The 24,148-nt window shown below is 45.4% G+C and overlaps 1 protein-coding gene across 1 annotated transcript; it reads left to right on the forward strand.

The window, feature by feature from the left end:
- Positions 1 to 938: 938 nt before the first annotated feature.
- Positions 939 to 23,593, forward strand: Exog (exo/endonuclease G). The gene is made up of 6 exons (XM_036191794.1): positions 939 to 1,105; positions 2,942 to 3,091; positions 6,536 to 6,675; positions 7,978 to 8,054; positions 10,591 to 10,705; positions 23,066 to 23,593. The coding sequence occupies exons 1-6, from the start codon at positions 961 to 963 to the stop codon at positions 23,525 to 23,527; spliced, it is 1,089 nt and encodes a 362-aa protein (XP_036047687.1). The 5' UTR covers positions 939 to 960; the 3' UTR covers positions 23,528 to 23,593.
- Positions 23,594 to 24,148: the final 555 nt, after the last annotated feature.

A 24,148-nucleotide genomic window follows, 5' to 3' on the forward strand; every position in this document is an offset into this window, starting at 1 on the left:
TCCTAACAGATGAGCCACCTCTCCAGCCCCCACCAATCAGTTTTATTTTCTAAGACCAAGTAGCTAACATTTACAGTGTACCTGAAGGCATGCATCTTATGTGCTACCTCCTTAGTCCTGAGATGAACCCCTATTGTCTAAGATGATGATGATGATGGCGATGATGCTATGTAGTTGAGATTCATTTGTAACTCACTATGTAGCCTACATTGGTCTTGAACTCAGCCCCCCTAGTGCTTGGATTACAGATCAGCTCCACCAAACCCAATTACAATTTTATCACATTTATTTGTTTATGTCTGTGCGTGCAATAAGGCAAGTGTATACCTACGAAGGTTAGAGGTCAGCTTTCAGGAGTCAGTTCTGTCCTTCCATCCAGTGGGTTTCAGGGATTGAACTCAGGTCGTCAGTTTTGGTGGCAAGCACTCTTACCAGATAGGCAGTTTTGCTGGCTCAGGCACAGATTAAAAGAGGAGACATGATGGAGTGGCACACCTGAGTAGTTTGGCAGGGATTTAAACTTCTGAGCTCTGGTCCAGAGTCTCAGGTTACCATGGTTTTGCCAAGAAACTCGATAGGAGGTACAAACACAAAATGTGTGTGCATTTTGACTCTGAAGCCAGGTGCTGCAACAGATCCAATGTGGAACAGGTTTTGGAATCACACCGAGTTGGATCATGAGAACGCGTTTACTCACTATTAAAGGAGACTAAAAGTATTTTCTTCTGAGGACAATACATGCACACCATTAAACCCTCTACTCCTGACACAACCCGTCCATCACCTAGCCCGGAACGGGGATGGAGGCAGGCGCGCCTGCTCCAGCTAGTCACCAGGGGGCGCACGAGGCTCCAAATCGCGCGTGCGTGCCTCGTTCCAGTGCTTGCGATTGGGCCACCCTGGCTTCGGACCCTCGGTGTACGCATGCGCGGCGGAGGCAGTGTTGGCGTCTCTGGAGTTATGGCTGCTAAGAACTTCGCTTCCCGCCTCAGGGACTCGGGGCGGTTTCTGAATGGCTTCCTGGCTGGGGCTGTCGTGGGCGCCGCGGGAGCTGGGCTGACGGCGCTGCAGTTGCTCCGGAGCCGGGACGCGGGATCCCCGCACGGTGAGTCTGCGGGCGGGCTGCATCCCCAGGCCTCGGCCCCACGCCCCCTCTCCCCGCAAAGTCTTCACCTCGCTCTGCGAGTTTGCAAGTCACTGCCCTTCATCCTTAGCTCCACCTCGAGCTGAGACTCTGTTTGTTCTCCACCTTAGGTGCAGCACAGAGCCTGGTACAGAATTGGCCTTCAGTAAGTGTCTTAGTTTCTTTTCCTGTTGCTGTGACAAGAACCAACCAACCAAACAGAAACCAGTACCCGACGAAAGCACCTTAAGGGAAGGGTTTGTTTTAGCTCCCAGTTCGAGGTGCAGCCCATCATGGCGAGGAAGGAGCTCGAAGCAGCTGGCCACATGGCTCCCACAATCAGGAAACAGGGACGAAGGCATGCTGCTGCTCGGGTCCCCTTTTCTCCAATCCACACTGAGTGGGATTCCCACACCGGGAATGGCCCCGCCCACAGTTAAGCTGGGGGGGTTCCCGCGTCATGAATACAGCCTTAACAACCCCCCCACCCCCACATAGGCATACCCAGAGGCCTGTCTCTCAGGTGATTCTAGATTCTGTCAAATTGACATTAACCATCTTAGCAAGTATATGTGAAGGCGTTTCCATGAAGGCTATCTGCTATCCAGTTTTCCAAGTATGTAAATTCTTACGTTCCCAGGGCACCTGCAGGCCCATCTCATTCCAGGACATGCTCAACAACCTGCTTCTTTGATACTTGCCATTGTGCCAGAGGAATACCCGGCGGTTGGTGCCTGGGAAGGCATGGGGAGGAGTGACTGGTACCCGGCTCACTGTTGAGCGTGTGCTTGGTTTTTTTCCACTAGGAGAAAGTACCAGTTTCCCAGCTTTCCTGCAGCATACCCATCAGTCTTTCCTTGTATTAATACATTGGGGAGTGTTAGTGAGGGATGTTTTGAGTGTTTTTGTTTGTTTGTTTGTTGTTTTTGAGTCAAGGTCTCATTGTGACCCAGCCAGGCATCAAACTTGGTGGAGTAACAGGTGTGTGCTCCCGCTCATGGAATTATGGTCTTTAGGAAAACTGAAATGAATACTTAGCCTGGCAGATGAGACACTGTGATGATGAAAAACAAAAGCACGGCCATTTTTGTCTCCTTAAGTCTGAAGATCCTTTCCCGTCCGGATTTATCAGTGACGGATAGCTGCAGCAGCGTGATGTTTTCCTTTGCGGCCTCACTCCTTACAGTGTGAGGTGCAGATGTGGAAAACTAGTAAGGTCGGGTCTGTGTTTCTTTTTGGTGTGTGCACAGCTGTTGCCGAGCTCTGCTCTGCCTGCACCCTGCAACCCTTTCTCTAAGTCATGACTGAGTGTGGCAGCATACACCTGTGAACTTGGCGGGTAGTGGGTCGAAGCAGGAGGAACAGAAGTTCAAGGCCCGCCAGGGCCACAGAGTGAGTGAAGTTAGCTTGAGCAATGTAGTGAGACTCTGTTTCTAAGTAAAAAGTAAAAGGATTGGGAATGTGGCCCTATTGGAATTCTTGCTTAGTGTGAGTGAGACCCTGAGTTCATTTCCCACCACCTAAACCAAATGCACATGCTGGGGTTGAAGCTTATTGTGAATATACAGCAGAATGTAGGCAGAGGAGGATTTTGCTAAACTGTTTTCTTTGACTTAATAAATAATTGCAAAAATGAGGTCTGTTTGATTAGACCCTTCTATCCCCAGCACTGGGAATCACACTCCCTGGAGAGACCTTTGAACCATTTGCTTTTAGATATCACTGTTGTCTTTGATCTTTTGGTTATAATAAGAGTTACTTATTACTTGTTTTTATTCACACGCCCCCCCCCCCCCCCTCTTTCTTTTTCTTTCTCAGAATCTGCAGAAAAAATTGTCTTGGAACAGTTTGGATTTCCTTTAACTGGAACAGAGACCAGGCGTTACACTAATCATGCCTTGTCTTATGACCAGGCAAAACGGGTGCCCAGATGGGTCCTTGAACATATATCCAAGGACAAGATCATAGGTAAGTGATTGGAATAAAGTTCAAGCTCTAGTGAAAGGGTTTCCAAGTTTAGAATAAGGGGATTGTTGATAATATTTTCAATCTTTGCACCTCACAGCACATAGAAAATGATATTTATTTTGCTCTCTGATTAAACGGATCAAGCTTAGTATTGAAGCAGTGCCAAGACCCTTCCCAGCTGTTTCAGGGACTGGGAACATCATGTATTTCAACACTTCGAGTTTCAAGGCTCCATCATAAATATTGATGCAGTGAGCATCATTGTTCCCTCAACAGGTCTTGTTTAAATGCCTACTAAGTGTGCTTGCACGGTGATGCCAAGCTATAGCCAAGGCTAGATGGGCTGGAGTCCTGTAGCATTTTTATATTTAACTTTTTTATTATTTATTTATGTATCTTTATTTATTTTAGTTTATTTTAGTTCGAGACAGGGTTTCTCTGTAGTTTTGGTACCTGTCCTGGATCTCACTCTGTAGACCAGGCTGGCCTCGACTCAAGAGAGCCGCCTGCCTCTGCCTCCCGACTGTGCACCGCCACCTCTCAGCATCCTGTGGTGTTTTAACTGGGGAACAGGTTGCCTGTCAAATAATTATGAGCATATAATAAAGATTACTAGTGACCTTTCAGGAAGAAGTGACTGCAGGATAGTACAATTAAGGGACAGTGCAGAATGTGCTAGAGGTGGTCACAGGAGCTGACTCTGCTTCTTTGACAAAGTGGACTGGAGAGTGATGGGAATCACCCTCAGGATTTAGAGAAGAGCATACTTGGCAGAGAGAAGCAGTTGTGTCTTTGGAAGCCCTGATGTGAAAAGACTTAGTGCACTTAGGGATGGAAAGGGAGGCCAGAGTGACATGGCCTACAGTTGTGACGTGGGTGTGAAGTCTGTTCATGTATCCTCCATGGTTTGGAAGATTCTTTAATTAACATCACCATATCTTGAAAATGAATGTCAAACTGGTTTCTAAGCAGATCTATTTCAGTTCCTGCTGCTATTATTGAGTGTCAGGTCTCCCAGGCTTCGCTTGTGATGAGTGTTGTTACGCTTTCCCAGTCTAATAGCTGATTTTACCGTATTTATTGTCAGTGAGAGGTGGTATTTTGTTAACTATTCTTTGTAAGTTGTGAGAGTTTTCTTATTTTTCCATGATAGGGTCTCATTATGTATCTCTGGCTAGCCTTGAACTCCTAGAGACCTCCTGAATGCTGAGATTAAAGGCTCTTGCTACCACACCTGGCTTGAGGTGGTCTTTAAAATTGTGTTGCTGGGTGTGGTGGTGCACAGCTTCAATCTTAGGAGTGGCAAGTGTGCCTAGGAATTCAAGGTCAGCCTCTATAGAAATGAGTTCCTAGCCAGCTAGGGCTACACTGTGAGCCTGCCTCAAAATAATAACTAAAATAAATTGATGCTACAGTAACTTTTTACTATCTTAATGATAATATTTTTTTCTGCTATAGTTTTTTTTTTTTTTAAGACATGTAGACCAGGCTAGCCTCAGTTTATTGATCTACCTAGCTGAGGATAACCCTGGACTCCTGATGCTTTTACATCTACCAAGTACTTGGATTACAAGGATGCCCGTGGTAGTTTCATCCTTATTTTGTGATTTATCATTGAATGTAAGGTCTGTATATTATTTCTCCTTCACTTTAAAATGTGTGCTATGAGGCTGGCGAGATTGCTCAGTAGATGAAGGCACTGTCACACAGGCTGACCTGACCTGAGTCTGAGTCTCAGAGCATCCCTGAAAACAGAAGAGAACTGACTCCAAAGTTGGCCTGTGACTTGCACATGTGCTGTGTGTGCTATGCCCCCTACACACACACAGAAAAAAAAAAAAGATAAGGAAGTGTGCTGTGAGGATGAAAATGCTGATATCTGGATGAGTGTATACCTTTCCAGGACATGCAATGTCCTGGGACCTTAGAATGTCCTCGTTCAAGAGGAAACTATTGTAGAAGTTGAAAATTGATCCTAATTTTTGTGAGTGTGTGCATGTGTGTCATGTATCTCAAGAGTGGACCTGCACTGGTCCACTGTGTGTGTGTGTGTGTGTGTGTGTGTGTGTGTGTAGGACAACCTCAGAGTTAGTTGTAGAAACAAGGTCTCCTGTTTGTTCCTGTTTTCCAGGCTAACTTGCCTCCAGCTTCTGGGGATTCTCCTGTCTCCACTTTGTATCTTGCTCTAGGAGCTGGGATTACAGATGTGTGTTACCATATCTGGCTTTACATGGTTTCTGGGGCTCCAAACTCAGTCCTCACACTTGGCATCAAATCTTTACTTGGCTGTATCTGTAGCCTTTAACTGTAACTTCGTGTCCCATAAATCCATTTGATTTATACTCAAGCTTAATAAGTTAAAGTAATGGAAGAATTTTAATTTTATTAACTTTATCCTGCTATTGTGATCCTTTTGAGATGGGTATGAGGAAAGCAATGCTCTTTTCATTGTAAACTCCTGAGTTGGGTAGTTTTGAGGAGGTAAAGTACAGCTAACTCTTGCTTATAAACACTGTGTCTCAGTCACTGTTCCCATACTGTTATTATGACGCCCCCTCTGGCGTCAGATCTCATTACAGATGGTTGTGAGCCACCATGTGGTTGCTGGGAATTGAACTCAGGACCTTTGGAAGAGCAGTCGGTGCTCTTAACCTCTGAACTCAGAGATCCACCTGCCTCAGCCTCCCAGTGCTAGGATTAAAGGCGTGTACCACCACTGCCTGGCTAGAGGCCTTTTTGTTGTCGTTGTTGGAGAATTTCCTATATGCATATAATAGATTTTGGTAAGTCCACCCATATTCTGTCCCCTTCAGTTTCTTCCCTGTCCCTTTCACCACTGTTCCCTCCCTAATTTAAGGTGTTTTTTTTTTTTTTTACTCCCCCCTCCCACTTAGTGCTGCAGTATACGCCTGAGTGTCAGATCATCTGTTGGCACATGGGTAAACCCCCCCCCCCCCCCCGGGGCAGATTCTTGAAGAAAACTGACTCCCTCACCCAGTAGCCATCAGTTGCCAGTAGCTCCTCCGTGAGAGTGGGATTTGTGGCTCCCCTCCCCGCCTATTGGGATTTAGTCTGGTTTGACCTTGTGCAGGTGTTGCGCATGCTGTCCGAGCCGCTGTGAGTTACGTGACGGCTCTTGTACATGTTTGTCTGGTGTGGAGTTCTCCTTGCCCCTTACTACCTCCCTGTTCCCACTTGATTTCTGTCCAGGGTGGTTTAGCTTAGCTGGAAAGGCCAGAGTCAGAATGTGAGAGATAGCTCGCTGTGTGAGAAGCATCCTGTCCTAGACCAAGCCTTGCTCAGATAAAATATCTGAACTGTTTTAGGAACTTGAGACATGCATGTGGTCCCTAATACCAGCTGCTTGAAGTGATGCCCTCCCACAGCAGCCAACCTGCCTGCCTTAGAGGACCCATAGACAACCATTTTGTGTGTCTCTTTCAGGTGACGCAAACAGAAAACATTGTGAATTCAAGCCTGACCCCAATGTCCCTTCAACCTTCAGTGCTCTCAACGAGGACTATGCTGGAAGTGGCTGGTCACGAGGACACATGGCCCCAGCAGGAAATAACAAGTTTTCCAGTGTAGGAATACTTTCGAGAGGATGAGGATGTGTGGCTGATGTTCTAGGAGGCACCTTGTAAAGCTTGAGAATGTCCATGTTTGTCTGTCTCTTGCCTCTAAGAACTAACTTCTAAATGTGAAGGGGGCTGAAAAGCCACTAGGAACCGAAGCTACTCATTTTTCTGTTCCTTCACGTTTAATTTTAACTTGTGCATATAAATAGACATTTCACCACCTTGCCACGCCCCAGGTCCCAAGGCATTTTCAGTCTGAGAAGTTTGAGAGCTGTAGACCAGTTGAAACAGTGGCAGTCCATCCGGTCTGGTGGCTACCAGGCTAGAACCCCCTTGAGGGACAGTGTGGTGAGAGCAGCTGTTGGCTGCGGACCTTGGAGCAGAGCTTTGTGTGTGTAGGTCAGACTTGCCAAGTGAGCGAGTTTAGGTGGCTGGAAACTGGGAGAAAAGGATGTTTCTCTGCCACTTTTGAACAAAACATTTTATTGTTTTTCATACTTCTTAAATAAAATTCCTGAGAGTGGCTTTTCCTCCAGAGGCTTAAAGCCAGAGTTTATTCTCAAGCCTTCTTTGGAGGCTTGTAGTCCTTGGAGCGTATAAACATGCTTTGGATGTTAGAAATGGTAAGAAAAGCCAGACACACGGAACGACTTACATTATAGTTCTTATTTTCTGTTGCTGTTGTCACTGTAACTTGAGACACTCGTGTGGTACATACAGGCAGTCCCAGAGCCCGGTATGTGGCTTAGGGTGACCTTGAGTTCCTGACACCCCCCCTTTCACCTCTGAAGCGCTGGGACGATGGGCATGGGCCGTGTACCCAGCTTATAGTCTTTTTAAAATTAAATTTTTTTTTTTTTTTTGAGGCAGGGTTAGTTTATTTATTTATTTATTTTTAATTAAAATTATTTTGCATGTATTAGGTGTGTGCATGGATTGTATGTGGAAGCCAGAGGACACCTTTGTGGATTCCTTCCTTTCACCTTTGTATCAGTTCTGGGCACAGATCAGGGGCAGCAAGCCTGTGGGGCAAGTCCTTTTACCTGCTGAGCGATTTCACTGGGCCTGCAGTTACTATTTTGCATAATGAGAGTCTTCTGTCTTGGGATATTTATGTCTGTGTTTATCTAAATAAGTGTTAGTGGGTTGGGGCTGTAGATGGGTGATAGCGCGATTGCCTGATGTGTGGATTCCAGCACTGATGAGTAGACCTGTAGGCACTAACATATGGGGCTGTCTGCATCTGCTTGTGGGGCTTCAGAAGGGAAGGCATGCTGCAACAACACACTGTTTTCATTTTTTTCACAGAAAGCCATGGCAGAAACCTTTTACCTTTCTAACATCGTGCCTCAGAATTTCGATAATAACTCTGGCTATTGGAATAGGTAGGTGTGGATGATGGTTGGTGACACAGACTGGTGGCATGTATGTGCCGTCTCTTGCTCTTCAGATGCTCTCCTGGCTGAAGGGCCAGTCTCTCTGCTGTATTTGGGAGAACAGCTTTCAGAAGATAGCCTGCCTTTTTGAGCATTTGCTTCTGCTCGTCAGGTTTTGAGAGAAACTGCTAAAAGAACATCCTTGATAGCAACTGAACAGCGTGTCCAGGGAAGGCACTTTGCTCCTAAGCTCTTTGCAGGGCCCTGTCAGGTCCAAGGCTGGCCTCCAACTTGGGATTCTCCTTCTTCAGCCTCGAAAGTTCTGGGGTGACAGGTGTGCGGTACCACACCTGCCTCTTTCTGAGCTTTGCAAGACCACAGTTTGGCATGTGCAGTTCAACACAGCCATTAACCATGTTGGTTAGAAATGGAAACATCTGCACCTCTGCTTTCTTTGGACATGGTTAAGTTCTGTCAAGTGGTCTCGCCAGGTGTCTGAGGCTAGCGCTGGCTGAGGTGGTTTCGTTCAGTGTGCTTTTCCTGTATAATTATCTTATGGTTCAGAGTCAGGCTACGGGTGTGCTCATTGGTAGACTACTTGCTTCACGTGGGCAGGGGCCATGGCTTCCATCCCTACCACCAAACCAAACCAAATCAAACCTGGGGAGATGGAGCACTTGCAGCACTGCTTGCTCTGCTACTAGGTCTGAGCTCAGTTTCGAGCGTCAACGTGATGGCTCACAACTCTCTGTATCACCATGGAACCCAGTGTCCTCTTTAGGTTCTCACATGTACACTTACGTACATGCAGTAACACACACATAAAAAGACAAATTTTAAAAAATAAACATTAAGAAAATGCCCTATACATAAAAGCTCAGTGGCCAGAGAGGTGGCTCAGTGGTCAAGAGTTCATGTTGCTTTTGCAAAGAGCAGGAGTTTGGTTCTCAGCACCTGCACCAGCTAGTCCACAGTTGCCTGCATTTCTAGCTCCAGGGGTTCTAACACCTCTCCTGGCCCCTGGCACCCGCACCAATGTGCTTATGTGCAAACAGACACATAAAAACCATGAGAGGAATCGGTAAAGACTTCACTAGTTACCAACCATGGCACATCTGTTTCATTGTGTATTGTAACCCCCTACCACTTGCTCAGATTATAATATATGACATTATAAATTGTATTTTTAGGAGAAAAGAGTTGTTTTAAATGTAACCCATAATACTATTGTACTTAAAAAATTAGCAGTAACTCTTTAGCACTAGCTTTACAGTGTTCATTCCCCCGAGGGTCTTGTTGCTGTTGGGACCCAATTAAGGTTCAGATTTAACTCATGGACCTTTGCACTCCCTGTAAAGCTTTTCCTTCCAACTTGTTAAGGCTCTGGGGTGTTCTTACCCCTTCCATGTTGTGTTTGCTGATTGCACACCTATGGGAACCTTTTACATTTTCTTTTCCCAAGGGAGATCTTTGTAAGGAGGAGAACTTATCTTGAAACTGGGCGTCTGCACTGTGAAAGAAACTCAGGCATGGTGGCTGGTGTTGCATCTCCTTTAGATGTCATCCAAGTGCAGTATAAAGTGTGCATGTCACTACCATGTCGATGGTTGTGTTGTCTCTGCCCTAGCCCTGTGCTGTGTGGATGGTTCCCATTAGGATAGCTGCCGCATGGGACGGCCAGAACCTAAGAGTTCATTGTGTTGAGCTAGTAAGGGGGTCCGTGCTCCTGGTGCCTTCAGCCTTTTAGGAAAGATACATTCTGGTGCCAAGTGAAAACAGAATGACCGCTTGGTTCCGGCAGCCTTTCGTGATATGTGTTCTAGAAACCACCGTCATTTAGGGAATTGCAGTTTAGCATTTGACTTTTAGAGGTAAGTGCAGGAGGCGGTCTGAGACATTTCAGTGTAAATATCTAACCTTCTGCTTCAGATGGGAAGAGCTTGCATAGCTGCCGTCTTGATACTGCGTAACCCTGACTGGCCTGGAATTCACTATGTAGATAAGACTGGTCTCTAACTTATACAGATCCTCCTGCTTCTGCCTCCTGGTTGCTGGGATTAAAGGTGTGCATCATCATGCCCGATTTGATTCTTTTTTTAAATAGTTTGAAGTTCAAACGACTGCTTTAAATTTTTTGTTTTTTTTGTTTTGTTTTGTTTTTTGTTTGTTTGTTTTTCCAGACAGGGTTTCTCTGTGTAGCCCTGGCTGACCTTGAACTGAGAGACATTCGCCTGCCTCTGCCTCCCAAGTGCTGGGATTAAAGATGTGCACCACCACCTACTGGCTTCAAAATTTTTTTAGACTGGGTCTCACTGTGTAGCCCTGGCTGGTCTGAAACTCTTTGTAGACCAGATTAACCTTGAACTCACAGAGATCTAATTGCTTCTGCCTCCTTGGTGCTGGGACTAAAGGTGTGTGCCACTGTGGGCATCCCTAAGTTAATTTCTTCAGTCAGATCTTGGTGTCTTTCCTGGGGACTGGATGACTTGCTGCTTTCTTACATGTATGCCTGTGAACATGTAATATGTTTTGATTTGTTTTTCAGAATAGAAATGTATTGTCGTGAGCTGACGGAGAGATTTGAAGATGTTTGGATAGTATCAGGACCATTAACCTTACCTCATACTAGAAGTGATGGAAAGAAAACAGTTAGTTACCAGGTAGGGACTTGTAACATGCAAGCTTATGTTGTTCCATGAATTCATAATCTCATTCAGTGTTCTGTTTTTAATTTCATTTATTCAGCATTATTTACTGGGCACCTGTTGGGATTATGGGATTAGAGGATACAGTAAAAAACAAGCATTGACTTGAAGACTCTTACAGTTAAAGGAAGACATTCAACATCCTACTGTGTTAAAGTTTCTTTTTTCTTTTCTTTTTTAATGTTCAAGACTCAGGAATACTTGCGGAGAGCAGGAAACAGGCTAAGTGTATGAGAGCTTTAATGATGTTAGAGATGTGAAAGGCTGTAACTGCTGCTGTGGAAGAAGGCTCCAGTGTTGGGGAATTCTGGAGCCTTTTACAGTAGCGCGTTAGCAGGGCTGAGTGTTCTACCAACACAGCCTGACTGGATCTCCTCACGGAGAGGCCCCCTGAGGATTGTGCAGGGACTCTGGTCCACACAGGGCAGGGAAAGAGGTGGAGTATTTGGAGGGAATAGAGCAGGCGTGTAGTGAATGCTGGCTAGGTTAAACTCTTAAAGCCTGACTGCAGGCTTAGGGAGCAGCGGAGAGCAAGTGAGCAGAGTGGGGTGCCCTGCAGGGGCTGTGATTCTGTCTAGACCAGATGTGCCGTGCAGTGTCAGCACCTGATGCTTTCAACAGGTTCCGAAGACAGCCTGCTTCACTGTTTTTTAAAGTCGCTTACTGGGGACTTCTTTGGTCGTGACGTCCAGTCCTTCTTGGTGGTGGGGAGGAGGGCAGAAGAATCTGTTCTTTAAGACTGATTTGTTTCAGATTTTTCTTCTGACCAAATTGCTAATTTAATTTTAGTTTTTTATTTTTTTTAATAGTCTTAGAATTTGCCAAGTGGTGGTGGCGCACACCTTTAATCCCAGCACTTGGGAGGCAGAGGCGGGTGGATCTCTGAGTTTAAGAACATCCTGGTCTACAGAGTGAGTTCCTGGACAGCCAGGGCTGCACAGAGAAACCTAGTCTCAGGAAAAAAAAAAAATCTTAGAACCAAATGCTTAGAACTGCCTGTTGTTGGTTGCTTTGGCTTCAAGGTAATTAGTTATTTTGGCTTTGCCTAGCGCCTCTTACTCTCAACACCAAAAAAGTCTGGTGACTGTAAACCTGAAATGATTGACTTACAATTTACTTGTGTTTTGTTTTGTGAAATGGAGAGATTTATATAAATAGCTTGCTGTGTAATAAAGTCTTACTTAGTATAAAAGGAAAAATTGACTCTAAATTTGGTCTTATGTAGTTTTTTCTTTTATTATTTTTTATTATTTAAAACAATTTGTCAATTTAAATATATTTGATCATATCCTTTTTCTTCCCCAGGTCCTTCCAGATCCCCCCTTTCTACCTACCCAACCTAAGTTCATTCTCAAAAAACCCAAAAACCTAATATAACAACCCTTCTCCCCCAAAACCAAGACAACACCCACAAAGATAAAAAACCAAACCCATATATGTATGTATATATATTGGCACAGTGTTTCTGTTGCCTGTGTTGTTCAAATGCAATAGTGAAAAATATACATTTTATGTATTGCTTTTCTTGCTGGATATGATTTTCTAAACTACAGCTTATAAAAGTGTGTGACCTACTTTGTCCTGAGAGGGCTTAGAAGCAGTGGTATAGGCTTTTAGCCACAGGCAGATCTTATTTTCTAAAAATCACCTCTTGCTGAATGGCCCCAGCACTTTAGAGAAGTGGCCGGTTCCCTCCAGAGTAACTCGTGTAGGCAGAGCACAAAAATGGAACAGCTTGTCCCCAGGCAAGGAAGTGCTCAAACAGCCCTGTGGAAGACACAGGAAGGAGCCAAGTGGAGTGTAGCCCTGCGGGGTTAGGTCAGAATACCACTGGTGGGTAAATGCACAGGTTGCAGGGGACATTCCTGACTGATGTCAGCCAGGGGCTTGGCAGGAGTGGAAGCTGTAAGGAGCATTCTGCAGCCATCACAGTCACCAGTGACTCAAGCAGGAATCATCAGTTGGTGGCAGAGTGTGGGCAGCAGTTCTGTGAGGAACAGGGGTGCACTCACCTCATAAGTCATTTAATGGTCAAAAGGTGAGAAATGATGACTTCACCTTCCTAACCAAGTGACCAAGGTTGCTATCTCTAGCAGTGGTACTTACTGGTGGTGTGATGTATGGTGGAGAAAGGACATCTCTGCAGAAATGCGTAACATTCAGTCCCATTGTGTGAAAATGGCAGACGGAGCCCAGGGGAGGACATAAAACACACTGATGCTTTATCCAAGAGAGAGGCCGTGTCGATCACAGGCTGGGGAACCAGCCGCCAACCTTTAGTACCTGAGATGAAGACAGAACTTGCAGTGTGGCCTTAGAGGCAGAAAACAAGGCTGCTGAGTAATGTTCGGGGACAGCTGGCTACAGTTGAAGTTTGGAGACTAGATGATTGTACTCAGTTTCCTGGTTTGGGTAATTGGTCTGTGACTGCTTAAGTGAATACCTCTGTAAGGAGACAGTACATCCTGGAGGATCAAGGAGTGGGGCTGTGAATTAGTTTAAATAAGTTTAGGGACAACAGAAAAGAGAATGATAAATCAAGGAAAATGTTAACAGTTGGTAGGCATAGGTGAATAATGGAGTTCTTGGAGCATTTACAAAGTCTGTTTGAAATTCAGAATTGAAAAATAGAAAGACGCTGTGTCTCGGTCCTCAGTTTTCGTTACTCTGGAACATGTGAAGCTGTCAGTGGTATAACTTGGCTGTTCGTTTATCAGTGGATGATGCTCAGTGTGGTCAAGTTGCCTGAAGAGTTTTTAGAGACCCGGCAGCTCTCCTCACAGTGATCACATTCGTGAGGTCAGTCAGGGTCAGCTTCCTGAAGGGTGTATTTTGAATGATGGTCTTGGTTTTTGTTTTTACCTTAAAGCTTTATTTGTCTTAGGTCCTTTTCTGGGCTTCTGAGCCTGTATCATTCCATGTCTGTATTAATTTACGGAGCCTAGTGGTCTTTTTTTGTTTGTTTGGTTTTTCAAGACAGGTTTCTCTGTGTAACAGCCCTGGTTGTCCTGGAACTCACTCTGTAGACCAAGCTGGCCTTGAACTCACAGAGATCCACCTGCCTCTGCTTTCTGAGTGCTGGGATTAAAGCCGTGTACCACTACTGCCTGGCAGAACACACATTCTTACCTTAGCTTCAGCAATTTCTGGCTTTTTCCTCTTTTGTGTTCCTGTCCAGCCCCTGTTGGTCCTTGAGATTATACTCTCAGGTCTATTGAAAGTACAAAACCAGCATTCACAGTATTGGGTATGTAAGTCGTGTGTTTGGATCTGTGGGAAGAGATAAAATTCTGTGTCATGCCTGTGTCCGAGAGACACGGGTGACAACAAAGGACAGGACACAGAGTGGAGGGAGAAGGTGGCCGGGAGCCACGGCTGCAGTGTTTAAGAATGTAGGGACGCTTTCAGTTTCTCTTCTTTCATTCAGTATGTTTGTTTATCTACTTACCTTTAAAGACAGTTTTGCTGTGTTGCCCAGGCTGGTCTGGAATTCCTGGGGTCCCAAGAGGATGGGACTGCAGTGTACACCATATGGCTAAGCTGTTCAGCATACTTTTATTAAGTGTCTAGTGTATACCTGGGATAGCTCTTGGGTGCTTCTCCTAGAGTAAAAAGGCAAACAAGGACCATATAGAAAAATGAATGGTAAAGGATCGTGGAGGGGGAAAAGGGGGAGAAAAAGTCGGGTTGGTCACCTGTGGTAAGTAACATCTGTGCAGAAACGTGCTTAAAGTGAGAGAGAGGCCGAACTTGATGTCCAGGGAGCGGTGCGCCGCAGTGTGCCAGCAGTTGGTGGTGAGGAAGGAGGTGGGTTGGGGAAGATGAGAAGAAGGACTGTGTCGAGACAGGACGCTCCGGCAGGGCTTTGATGGTGTAATCTGGTTTGCATTTGCCACACCTAGTTTGGCTAGCTGCTGGTGAGAACAAGCGGACATGGGAGATGATGGGTCGAGCAGCTAGTGGAGCTCTGAGAAAAACCACTCCAGCGCAAGGGGTGACGATTCACGGCAAGGCTTCCTGGGTCTTCCTTTGCGGGAAGGAGGAAGGAGTCTAGTCACATTCCATCTGAGATGGTAACAACCAGAGAAGAGACTATTGGGGGTTACGCTTTGTCATTTTGAGATTTGATGACCACTCAGGTGGCCAGTAGGCAGGACACGTGAGTTTGGTGTCTAGATGGGCTTGGAGTTGTTAGCACACATGGACTTAAAGCTAGAATGAGCTACATGAGTGTAGATGGGAAGGGCAGTTGGAGGTCCACACCCTGGTACAGTGAGGCCTGAGGTCTAGAATATGATCGAGTCAGGAAGGAGGAGGGAAGGAGGAAGGAGAAGTGGGAGGGTGGTCCGAAGCTCCCAGCATTCAAGGGGAATGGTAACTTGGTGACGGGCCGCTGATAAGCTCGTGAGCGGTCTTAGTTATTGTGTGTTTTTCTTACACCTAGCTTAGGTCTGCTTAGTCTTAAGTTCCCCAGGCCCCATTTCTTATATTCTCTCTTGTGTTATGTTAGGGTTCAGCCTGTTTCTAGAAGAGGCAATGTAGGTAAACTTTTTACTTTTTGCTAATCCTAAAACTCTAGGAATGTGTTCCAGAATTTACATGCCTGACGAGCTCTCTAAGGAGTTTGACATGGACTGTAGGGTTTGAGAAGTGTTCCTTTAGAGAGTGTTAGCTTCATCCTTGTCAGAACAAGGCTATTGCTTTTGGGGCACAGTACTTCTCCAGGAGCCCTGCTTCTGAGGTCTTCATGACAAGTTGACTCTTGAGTATTCTCTCTGCTTTTTGGCTTGTCATGTGTGTTCACCACATTCATTTTTAGCTTTTTATAGTGGGTGGAGAGAGCCCCAAAGAGTAGGGTGAAATTCTCTACCTTTAGTGCTCGCTATTTGGAAGGCCTTTCTTTGCTGTGGTTTTTGGAAGGGACTGTGTGAGCCCTGGTCACTGTCATAGTCATGCATATATACAGAAGTCTGGTGTTGACAAGACTTGGTCCTCTAGTTGTCTGCTTTTTATCTTCCTCAGAGACTGCCTCCTGACTTCTGATTTAATGTTCTTATTTTCACTAGTAGATTTGTCTATAGTAATGTAGGTTTAGCTAGTTTGGGTGTTATTTTACAGGTCAAACTTGATTCTAACTAAACATTTAAACCCAAGATATCGTCTCTTAGTAATTAAATTAGGAAAAGAAACTTTTGTATTTTAAGAATTTAGTTGGCCCCATCCCTAACCCAGGAAGTATCTTCATTTGATAACCACATGCAAATGAAAATTTAGTTTTCTCCAAGGGAGCTTCACTGGGAAACAGGCTGCAGGCCCAGCAGTAGATGGTCTACCAGTAACCAACTCTACTGCATGTTGAAGATTCCCTCTCTCATAATGTCACATGTGGGCTTTTAAAAAAATTATCCTATTTTTTTTATTTTATTCATATATATTTCTTTCTCTCTCTCTTAACCCTGCAAGTCCTTTATGTATATAGTACATCTCCCGGTTTGGGTTTGACGGGATTCCTGAGTGTGCTAAGGAGTGGGTCTCTGCGTCTGTTTCTGTTTCTTGTGCCTTTTCTTGGCTCTTTCCTTTCTGTTTGTTTTGTCCTTGTGGTGGTTTGGAAGAAAATGACCCTCTAGGCTCACGGGAGTGTCACTATCAGGAGGTGTGGCCTTGCTGGAGTAGGTATTGCGTTGTCATTGGGGCGGGCTCTGAGGTCTCGGGTGCTAAAGACCCAGCCTTGCAGCCAGGCCCCGTGTAGGTAACTCTCCTTTCCTGCTGTCTGTGGCTCCAGATGCAGAACTCTTGGCTACGTCTCCGGCGCCATGTCTGCCCGCGTGCATGCCACCATGCTTGCCACCATGACCAAACTGGACTAAACCTCTGAACTGTGAGCCAGCCCCAGTAAAATGTTTGCCTTTCTAAGCATTGCCTTCGTCTCCTCACAGCAGTAGAAACCCAGCTAAGACAGCCCTAATCCAGTGTGCTAGTTTTGTTTTATCTTATTATTGTTCCTTAGAAGTCTGCTTCTCTTCTTTTTTTTTTTTTTTTTTTCCGGTCCTCAGCTCCGGGGAAAAAAAAAAAAAAGATTGATTTATTAAATATACAGTGTTCTGCCTGCATGCCAGAAGAGGGCACCAGATCTCATTACATGTGGTTGTGAGCCATCATGTGGTTGCTGAGAATTGAACTCAGGACCTCTGGATGAGCAGCCAGTGCTCTTAACCACTGAGCCATCTCTCCAGCCCCACCTGTTTGTTTTCTAATGAGAGTCAGAAAGAAGGTAGATCTGAATGTGAGGGGAGGTGGAGAGGAACTGGGAGGAGGAGAGGGAAAGGAAACCATAATCAGAATATGTTATGTGAGAAAAAAAATTTCTTCTTTTTTTTTTTTTTTTTTTTAAAAGATTTATTTATGTATACAGTGTTCTGCCTGCAGGCCAGAAGAGGGCACCAGATCTCTTTATAGTTATGAGTCACATTTGGTTGCTGGGAATTGAACTCAGGACCTTTGAGCCCTCTTTCTTTGTCTGTCTGCCTGTCTGTCTTTCCTTTCTTTCTTTTTTTTTTTTCTTTTTAGACAGAGTTTCTCTGCATACCCTTGGCTGTCATGGAACTTACTCTGTAGACCAGGCTAGCCTCAAACTCAGATTCAATTGCCTCTGCCTGCCCAGTTCTGGGATTGAAGGAGTGTATCACCACTGCCTAGCAATAATTTTCAATAAAAGGAAAAAAATAACAACAAAAAGAATTTAACTGGGAAAAAAATGTATTTGTGTGTACACATAGGTGCCTGTGTAAGCTTGGAATTTCATTAAAGAAAGTGCATCTGAGGGACGGTGAGGCTGGGAGTGGGGAGAGGTGGGGTGGGGAGAGGGGTAGGGTGGGGTGGGGAGAGGCAGCCTGTGCTGAGAAACAGTAAGTAGTACATCTGTGTAGAAGAAGCAGAAGAGATGAAGGGCTGGGGCCTGGTTACAGAAACCTGAATGTCCAGGTAAGAAATTCAGACAGTTCTTTAGCATGTGGGACCTTTTAGAAGCATCAATTCCAATCAGGTGTCTGTGGGTCCAGTGGTGTCCTTTCATGGTATTTGGATGGGGACACCCATTGAACATCCCCTGAGAGCAGCCAGTCCCTCCGAAGGAATAGTATGAATGAACTGTGAGCTCTGTCTCCAAGGGGGTACCTGGCAGTTAGGCATGGTGATTCTGAATCACATGGCCACTTTAGATTTGCTGCCTGTTTTCGGCCATACACTACGTCAGGAGACCATACAGAGCCAACATGGGGACACCTGGGTTTGCTGGGCAGCAGTGGAGCATGTGTGCGCTTCAACTTTGGAGAAGTGAAGCAAACGAACTGGCGTTGAGTGAGGGCCAGCACTTACACTGTGCATCATGTAGGCACCTTTCAACATGCTGTCTTTCTGTCCTCACCACGGCCCTTGTCTCACACAGCACTTTTCTTTTCTTTTCTTTTCTTTTCTTTTCTTTCCTTTTCTTTTCTTTTCTTTTCTTTTTTGAGACAGGGTTTCTCTGTGTAGCTTTGCACCTGTCCTGGATCTCGCTCCAGGCTGTAGACCAGGCTGGCCTCGAACTCACAGAGATCCTCCTGCCTCTGCCTCCTGAGTGCTGGGATTACAGGCGTGCGCCTCCACCGCCCGGCTAGCAGTTGTTCTTTTACACACACGGAAACTGAGGATTGTAGGGGCCAAGCCCAGGTCATATAGCTTGTGATTGAAAAGGGGAGATCCAGGCCTGGATCTGTCTGTCTGCACACTTGACGCTCAATCAGCATTGTCCTTTGAGGCTCTCAGGTCTGTGGCAAAGGGACAACTGAGTGCCTGGACTGAGACCATGAGGCCGTCAGTAATGGAAGATGCTGTGGGTAGAGGCTGGGAATATTTGCTAGCATGCAGAAATAACAGAAAATGGGCCAAGAGGGTTCCTTACAGCCAGGCAGAAATGTCCACTAGAATCTGGGGGAGTGGATCACAGCACCCTAGAACTTGAGTACGTGTGAGCCTCGGGGAGGATTAGTAGCAGTGATGTTATCAGAAGTGAACCCTCTGACAGCTTGAATCAGGGTCACCCTTGGTGTAGCTGAGGCCGTCCATGCGCTTTCTCTGATGCATCCGTTCCTAGAGAGATGTGAAACATACCTGAAGACTTGACCATTGTAAATGACCTGATGAGAGGTGGTACGTGAGCAGTGACAGCCTGCCCTTCACTGGGCCTCAGTCCAGATTTCTGCCCGTGACTCGTAGGGAGGGAGAAAATCGGAAATCTGCAGCAGGAATCTGGAAGTCTAGGGAACTTGGTTCATTTCCATATCTGCCCACTGCCCGGAGCAGTTGCCCAGTAGGTGGAGGCTCTGTTTAGTTTGAGCTACTTTACAGCAGATGTCTGCTGGCTTTTCTGGGGACAGGGCTCACCAACATTCCTGTTGACTTCACTTCCCTGTGTCTCCTCACTGTTCCTTCTGTCTTCCTAAGTGTGGATGGATTCCATGTTTTCCAAACTACCATGTTTCTTTCTTTCTTTCATGTGATTGGCATTTTAAGGGCTCAGTCTCTTGATGTGTCCTAGCAGTCTTTGTGGTCCAACTTCCTTTCTTTCTTGTCTTATTGGGATGGTGTCACTAAGTACATTTATCTTAAGAACTTTAGTCAAGACATAATAACTATACGACATTACAAAGAGCAGGCCAAACCTGTATTGTTTCTTGCCAACTTCTTTTGGAACTGAGGGGCACTTTGTGGTTGTGACAGGGATAAGTTGTTATATAGTCTCTAGAAAGAAGGAAGCAAGGTCCAGGCAGTATATAGGAAATAACCAACTTACATGTGAGTCCATCTTACAACTGTTCTGTGTATTATATTTTCTGGTCACTTCCAGTTGGTTGATTTCCAGTTTTTGTTAGCCTTGACAAGAGTTCAAGGTTACTGAGCATTTTAATAGCAGCAGTGATCTCCTCTGTAAAACATTTTTATCCAAATCTTCTGTGAAAAGGTGTGTTGCTGATGTACTGATATTAAAAGCATGATTCGTGTTAAGCTATGTAGAAATCCTTCGTCCACAGTCATTTATGTTCAACTTGATTTCTCTTTCTGAGCCTGCAGCTGACCTTTAACTGGTCTAATCTTGCTGGAGCCCATGTTTTCCCACTATCCCTCTGCAAAACCTGTCTTTTGAATGACATCCACCATAAAAAAATAGGTTTGTTTTTTTTAATAGGTCTTGGGGATTTTGAAATCTTTCTTGTTATTGTTTTGAGCAGTATCCTTGTAGGCCAGGCTGTCCTTGAACTCCTGCTCCTCCTGCCTCTACTTCTCAAGGTTCTGGGATTATAAGTATGCACCATCCCCCCTCCCCTTCTGTCTCTCTGGATACAGGGTCTCATATAGCACTGGGTGGCCCCAAACTCAGACTCACAGTAATCCCCCTGCCTTTGCCTCCCATGTGCTTGGATTAAAGGCTTGTGCCTGTTTTTTTAACTAGCATGTCAGTCTGTCATAACAGTTCTGTGAGGCATTTGGGGATTGCTGGCGCTGTTTGTGCAGGAAAAAAGGAGACTGAGTTGTAGCTTATGGCAAAGTGGAACCTGGGTGGAAGTCTAGTCTACTGAACCTTGTACATTCTAGGAACATTTTCTCAAAGTAAGAAAAGCTTACATGTATTGCTGAGTTACCTATAAGGAATAGAATTCAAAGTTATTTTAAGATTACTTACGTCTCAATTTTTTATTTTTTTTATTTTTTATTTTTTAGCTGAGGATCGAACCCAGGGCCTGAACGCTCTACCACTGAGCTAAATCCCCAACCCTCTCAATTTTTAAAAATTGTTTTGTTTGTCTATTTATTTATTTTGGGACAGGGTTTTTCTGTGTAGCCCTGGCTGTCCTGGAACTCACTCTTTAGACCAGGGTGGCCTCAAACTCAGAGATCCACTTTCCTCTGCCTCCTGAGTGCTGGGATTAAAGGCATGTGCTACCACTGCCAGGCTGTAAGCCTCAAATTTAAGGAAGAAACAGTGTGTTTTGAATTTCCAAACAGGCATGGTCTCTTTAGATGTGCTGAGAACAAAGTAGACTGACACGGAAAAGATGATGAGTTGATGTCATTTTCTGCTTACTCATAGGGAGGTCATGACTAGAAGAGTCTCATGTTCCAGTTCTGAATAGGAACAGTAGCAAGGATTGAGATGTAGCTGAATGATAGAGGGGTGCTCGGCATCCCTGAGGTCCTTCAGCTAGCGTGAGTTTAAAAAACCCAAAAAGTGTAGAAATGGCACATTTCCATGAAGTAAAGCCATGAAATGTAAAATGCAAACTCTTACACCTTTTGCTTGAATTTAAGGAACTCAGAAGTTCTGGTTGGCAGCCAGTGAACATGGCCAGTTAAATATTTTTGAAAGCAGCTGTTGTTGGACAAGGAGCCTTGGAGGTGGAAATGGAGAGTGTGGAGAAGGCTCTCCAGGGAGTTGGAGGTTCTCATGTTACGGTGTTGCAGTGGAATGGAAAGACCATCAGATGGCACCAGGAGTTTGCTTACCGGCTGGGTCCCAGCCACTGGGAAGCGTTTGAAGCTCATTTCAACTTACACCTCTTTGTGAATGTGACTCCAGAGTCACTGTGCCTTAGTTCTAGTCCCCAGACCCCCGTAATTGTCATTACCCATCATCTTTTAGCATCCTGCCACATTCTGTGTATAAGGAAAGCTGTGGCATTGGCTCCCCTTCAGATAGTACTCTGCTCAAGAGCAGGCTTACTGTTGCCCCTCTCTGTTCCTTTTTAAATGAGATACATAGTCTGGGCTGGGCTTGAGTTCCCTAAGTGTACAGCCAAAGGTGACCTTGAACTTCTGATCCTCTTGCCTTCACCTGAATGCTAGGATTACAGCCTGCTCCACCACACCCAGTTTATGCTGTGCTGGAGGGTCAGTGCCAGGTTCAGGACACCCCCCCCCCCCCCAGCATCGTTAGTATCATCTACCGGGAATTGGTGAACCTGGTGTGAGCTTACAACTTCCCTGCTCGGCCCTTTGGTGAGCTTGCTTGCCCTGGTTGCACAAGCCACTCTTGAGGATAAGAGTTTTGAACCTATGGACAGTGTAGTTTCATAAACCTTGTTCTGTACTGAGCCCCAACCAACCAGTTTCAGTATGTTCAACGACAGTTGGTTGTAGATGTCATTCCTGTGGTTGGGTCTTCCCTGAAGTCCTGTAGTTGGTTGTGGTAATGTGTGACAGACAGTAGCCATGGAGTTCTGGGCTGTGTGCAGTGTGGATAGGAGTTTGTAAAAATCAAAAAAGAACCCTTTGTTGGCTCTGATCTCGCTGCCTTACTTGGATAGGGAACCTGCAGCCAGAGATGTCTGATCAGAGGAGACCTGCTGACTGAAGGCAGGGCCTGGAGGCACACTGCCTGCTCCTTTGGCTAGTGTCATTTTATCGGGGACATTCAGCTTTTGGTTTTTAGGTGACAGATGAGGCTTTTAAGTGTATTGGAGGAAAGAGACTTCATAATTAGGATGGCCAGCCTACACAGTCAACTTGTTTTCTCCTTTTCTCATTGTGTGGCTACCTTTCCAAAGTGTCTGATTTGACAGCATAATTTAGAAGTTCAATGTTTGATGGTCCAGGAGCATTTGAAACTAAGCAAAAGCAGTTGCACGTGCTTAACTTGAAAAAGTGAGCTGTGATCAAAGTGATCTAGAAAGTTCTGTTGATGGATATCTGGCTACTTCTTCAAAGGCTGGCTATTGTTTCTTGGTAAGTTTGCTAAACCAGGGCCATTTTTATTGTGAGAGCTGGGGATGTTGAAGGCAGCTGTTTTGACTTCCACTGTGTAGAGCATCAAAAGCTCTGATTATGAGATGAAGAGAGAATGACAGCTTTTTCCCACTGAAAATTTAGTGCATGCTCGGGGCACCCTTCCTCCTCTCTCCTGCTCTTTGGGGTAGCATCGTTTTAAAGACTGGTTAGAGCTGGCCTGCCCGATACTCATCTTTGTTTGACTTTCTTCTGTAGACGAATTTCTAAACAGTCTTATCAAATAAGAAACACAGAGCCAAATACAGGGGTGAAGGCCGTAGAAATCAGAGTGATAGCCACCAGCTAACCTCACCACGCTGCCATAGCTCTTTTCCAAGAGAGCCTCTTGCTGTCTAACCTGCGTCTTTATTCCTTGTTGTTTTTTTTTAGCAGTTGGACTGTGATGCGTTGGGTACACTGAGACTGCTTACTGAGCTTTTCTGGTAATGTGTCTAAGGAGTTGTGGGAACAAAACTTTGGAAACTGTTGGCACTAATTGGGCTGCTTTGTTTTTAGGTGATCGGTGAGGACAACGTGGCAGTTCCTTCACACCTTTACAAGGTGATTCTGGCTCGCAGAAGTCCAGAATCTACTGAACCACTGGCACTGGGAGCCTTTGTGGTGCCAAACACAGCCATTGGCTTCCAGTCCCAGTTAACTGAGTTCCAGGTGAGCCTCCAGGACCTAGAGAAGATGTCAGGTCTGGTGTTTTTCCCCCATTTGGACAGAACCAGCAACATCCGGAATATTTGCTCTGTGGACACCTGTAAGCTCCTAGGTTTCCAGGAGTTCACTCTGTACCTGAGCACCAGGAAGATCGATGGAGCCCGTTCTGTGGCCAGACTGGAGAAGGTCCTGGAAACTTTGAAGAGCTCGGGGGTGGAACCTGATGATTACTTCCTGAGTCGCTATGGGAAGAAGCTAGAGGAACTGAAAGCTAAGGAGCAGGCGGACACACAGCTGGGAAAGCTGTCCTAGTGAGGTGTGTGCTATGCACCATAGTGAGCAGGCACAGGCACACCCTCTCCAGGCAGTTCTGTCTTAGCAGATTGGTTTTCTTTTTTTGCTTTTTTTTTTTTGTTTTTTTTTTTTGTTTTTTTTTTTTGAGACAGGGTTTCTCTGTGTAGTTTTGGTGTCTCTCCTGGATCTCGCTCTGGCTGGCCTTGAACTCACAGAGATCCGCCTGGCTCTGCCTCTTCGGTGCTGTGATTAAAGGCGTGCACCACTATCGCCCGGCTACAGATTGATTTTCAAGAAATGATGAAATCCTGACTAAAAATCCCTCTAGAGACTCACTAGCTCAAAACTCAGTATTGTTTTCTTTCACTAGGATCTGAGTTGGTGGAGACGGCTTTTAGAGTTCCTCGCTTACCTTGTCCAAATACACTGTATGGTTTACTTCTTGCTTTTCCTCTCATGACCCCAGTGTCCGTCTGTGTCTATCTGTGTTGAAGCTTTTCCCAGTGTGCTCTGTATGCAATGCTTTGCCTGCATTGTCTGACAACGAGCCTCTGTGCAAAACCCACTCTTCCATTTTACATGTGGGGAAGTTGAGGCTTAGAGAACTTTGTGTCTTCCCCATTGGTAGTCTACAGAAGT

Source organism: Onychomys torridus, chromosome 7 (genome assembly GCF_903995425.1).
Source record: "Onychomys torridus chromosome 7, mOncTor1.1, whole genome shotgun sequence".
In the NCBI taxonomy this organism is placed as follows: Eukaryota; Metazoa; Chordata; class Mammalia; order Rodentia; family Cricetidae; genus Onychomys; species Onychomys torridus.

Excerpts from the sequence above, each read along its gene's own strand:
- Exog (XM_036191794.1), top strand. The coding sequence starts at position 961 with ATGGCTGCTAAGAACTTCGCTTCCCGCCTCAGGGACTCGGGGCGGTTT. Across the intron at positions 3,092-6,535 it reads ATCCAAGGACAAGATCATAG|GTGACGCAAACAGAAAACAT; the intron begins GTAAGTGATTGG and ends TGTCTCTTTCAG. Across the intron at positions 8,055-10,590 it reads AACTCTGGCTATTGGAATAG|AATAGAAATGTATTGTCGTG; the intron begins GTAGGTGTGGAT and ends TTTGTTTTTCAG.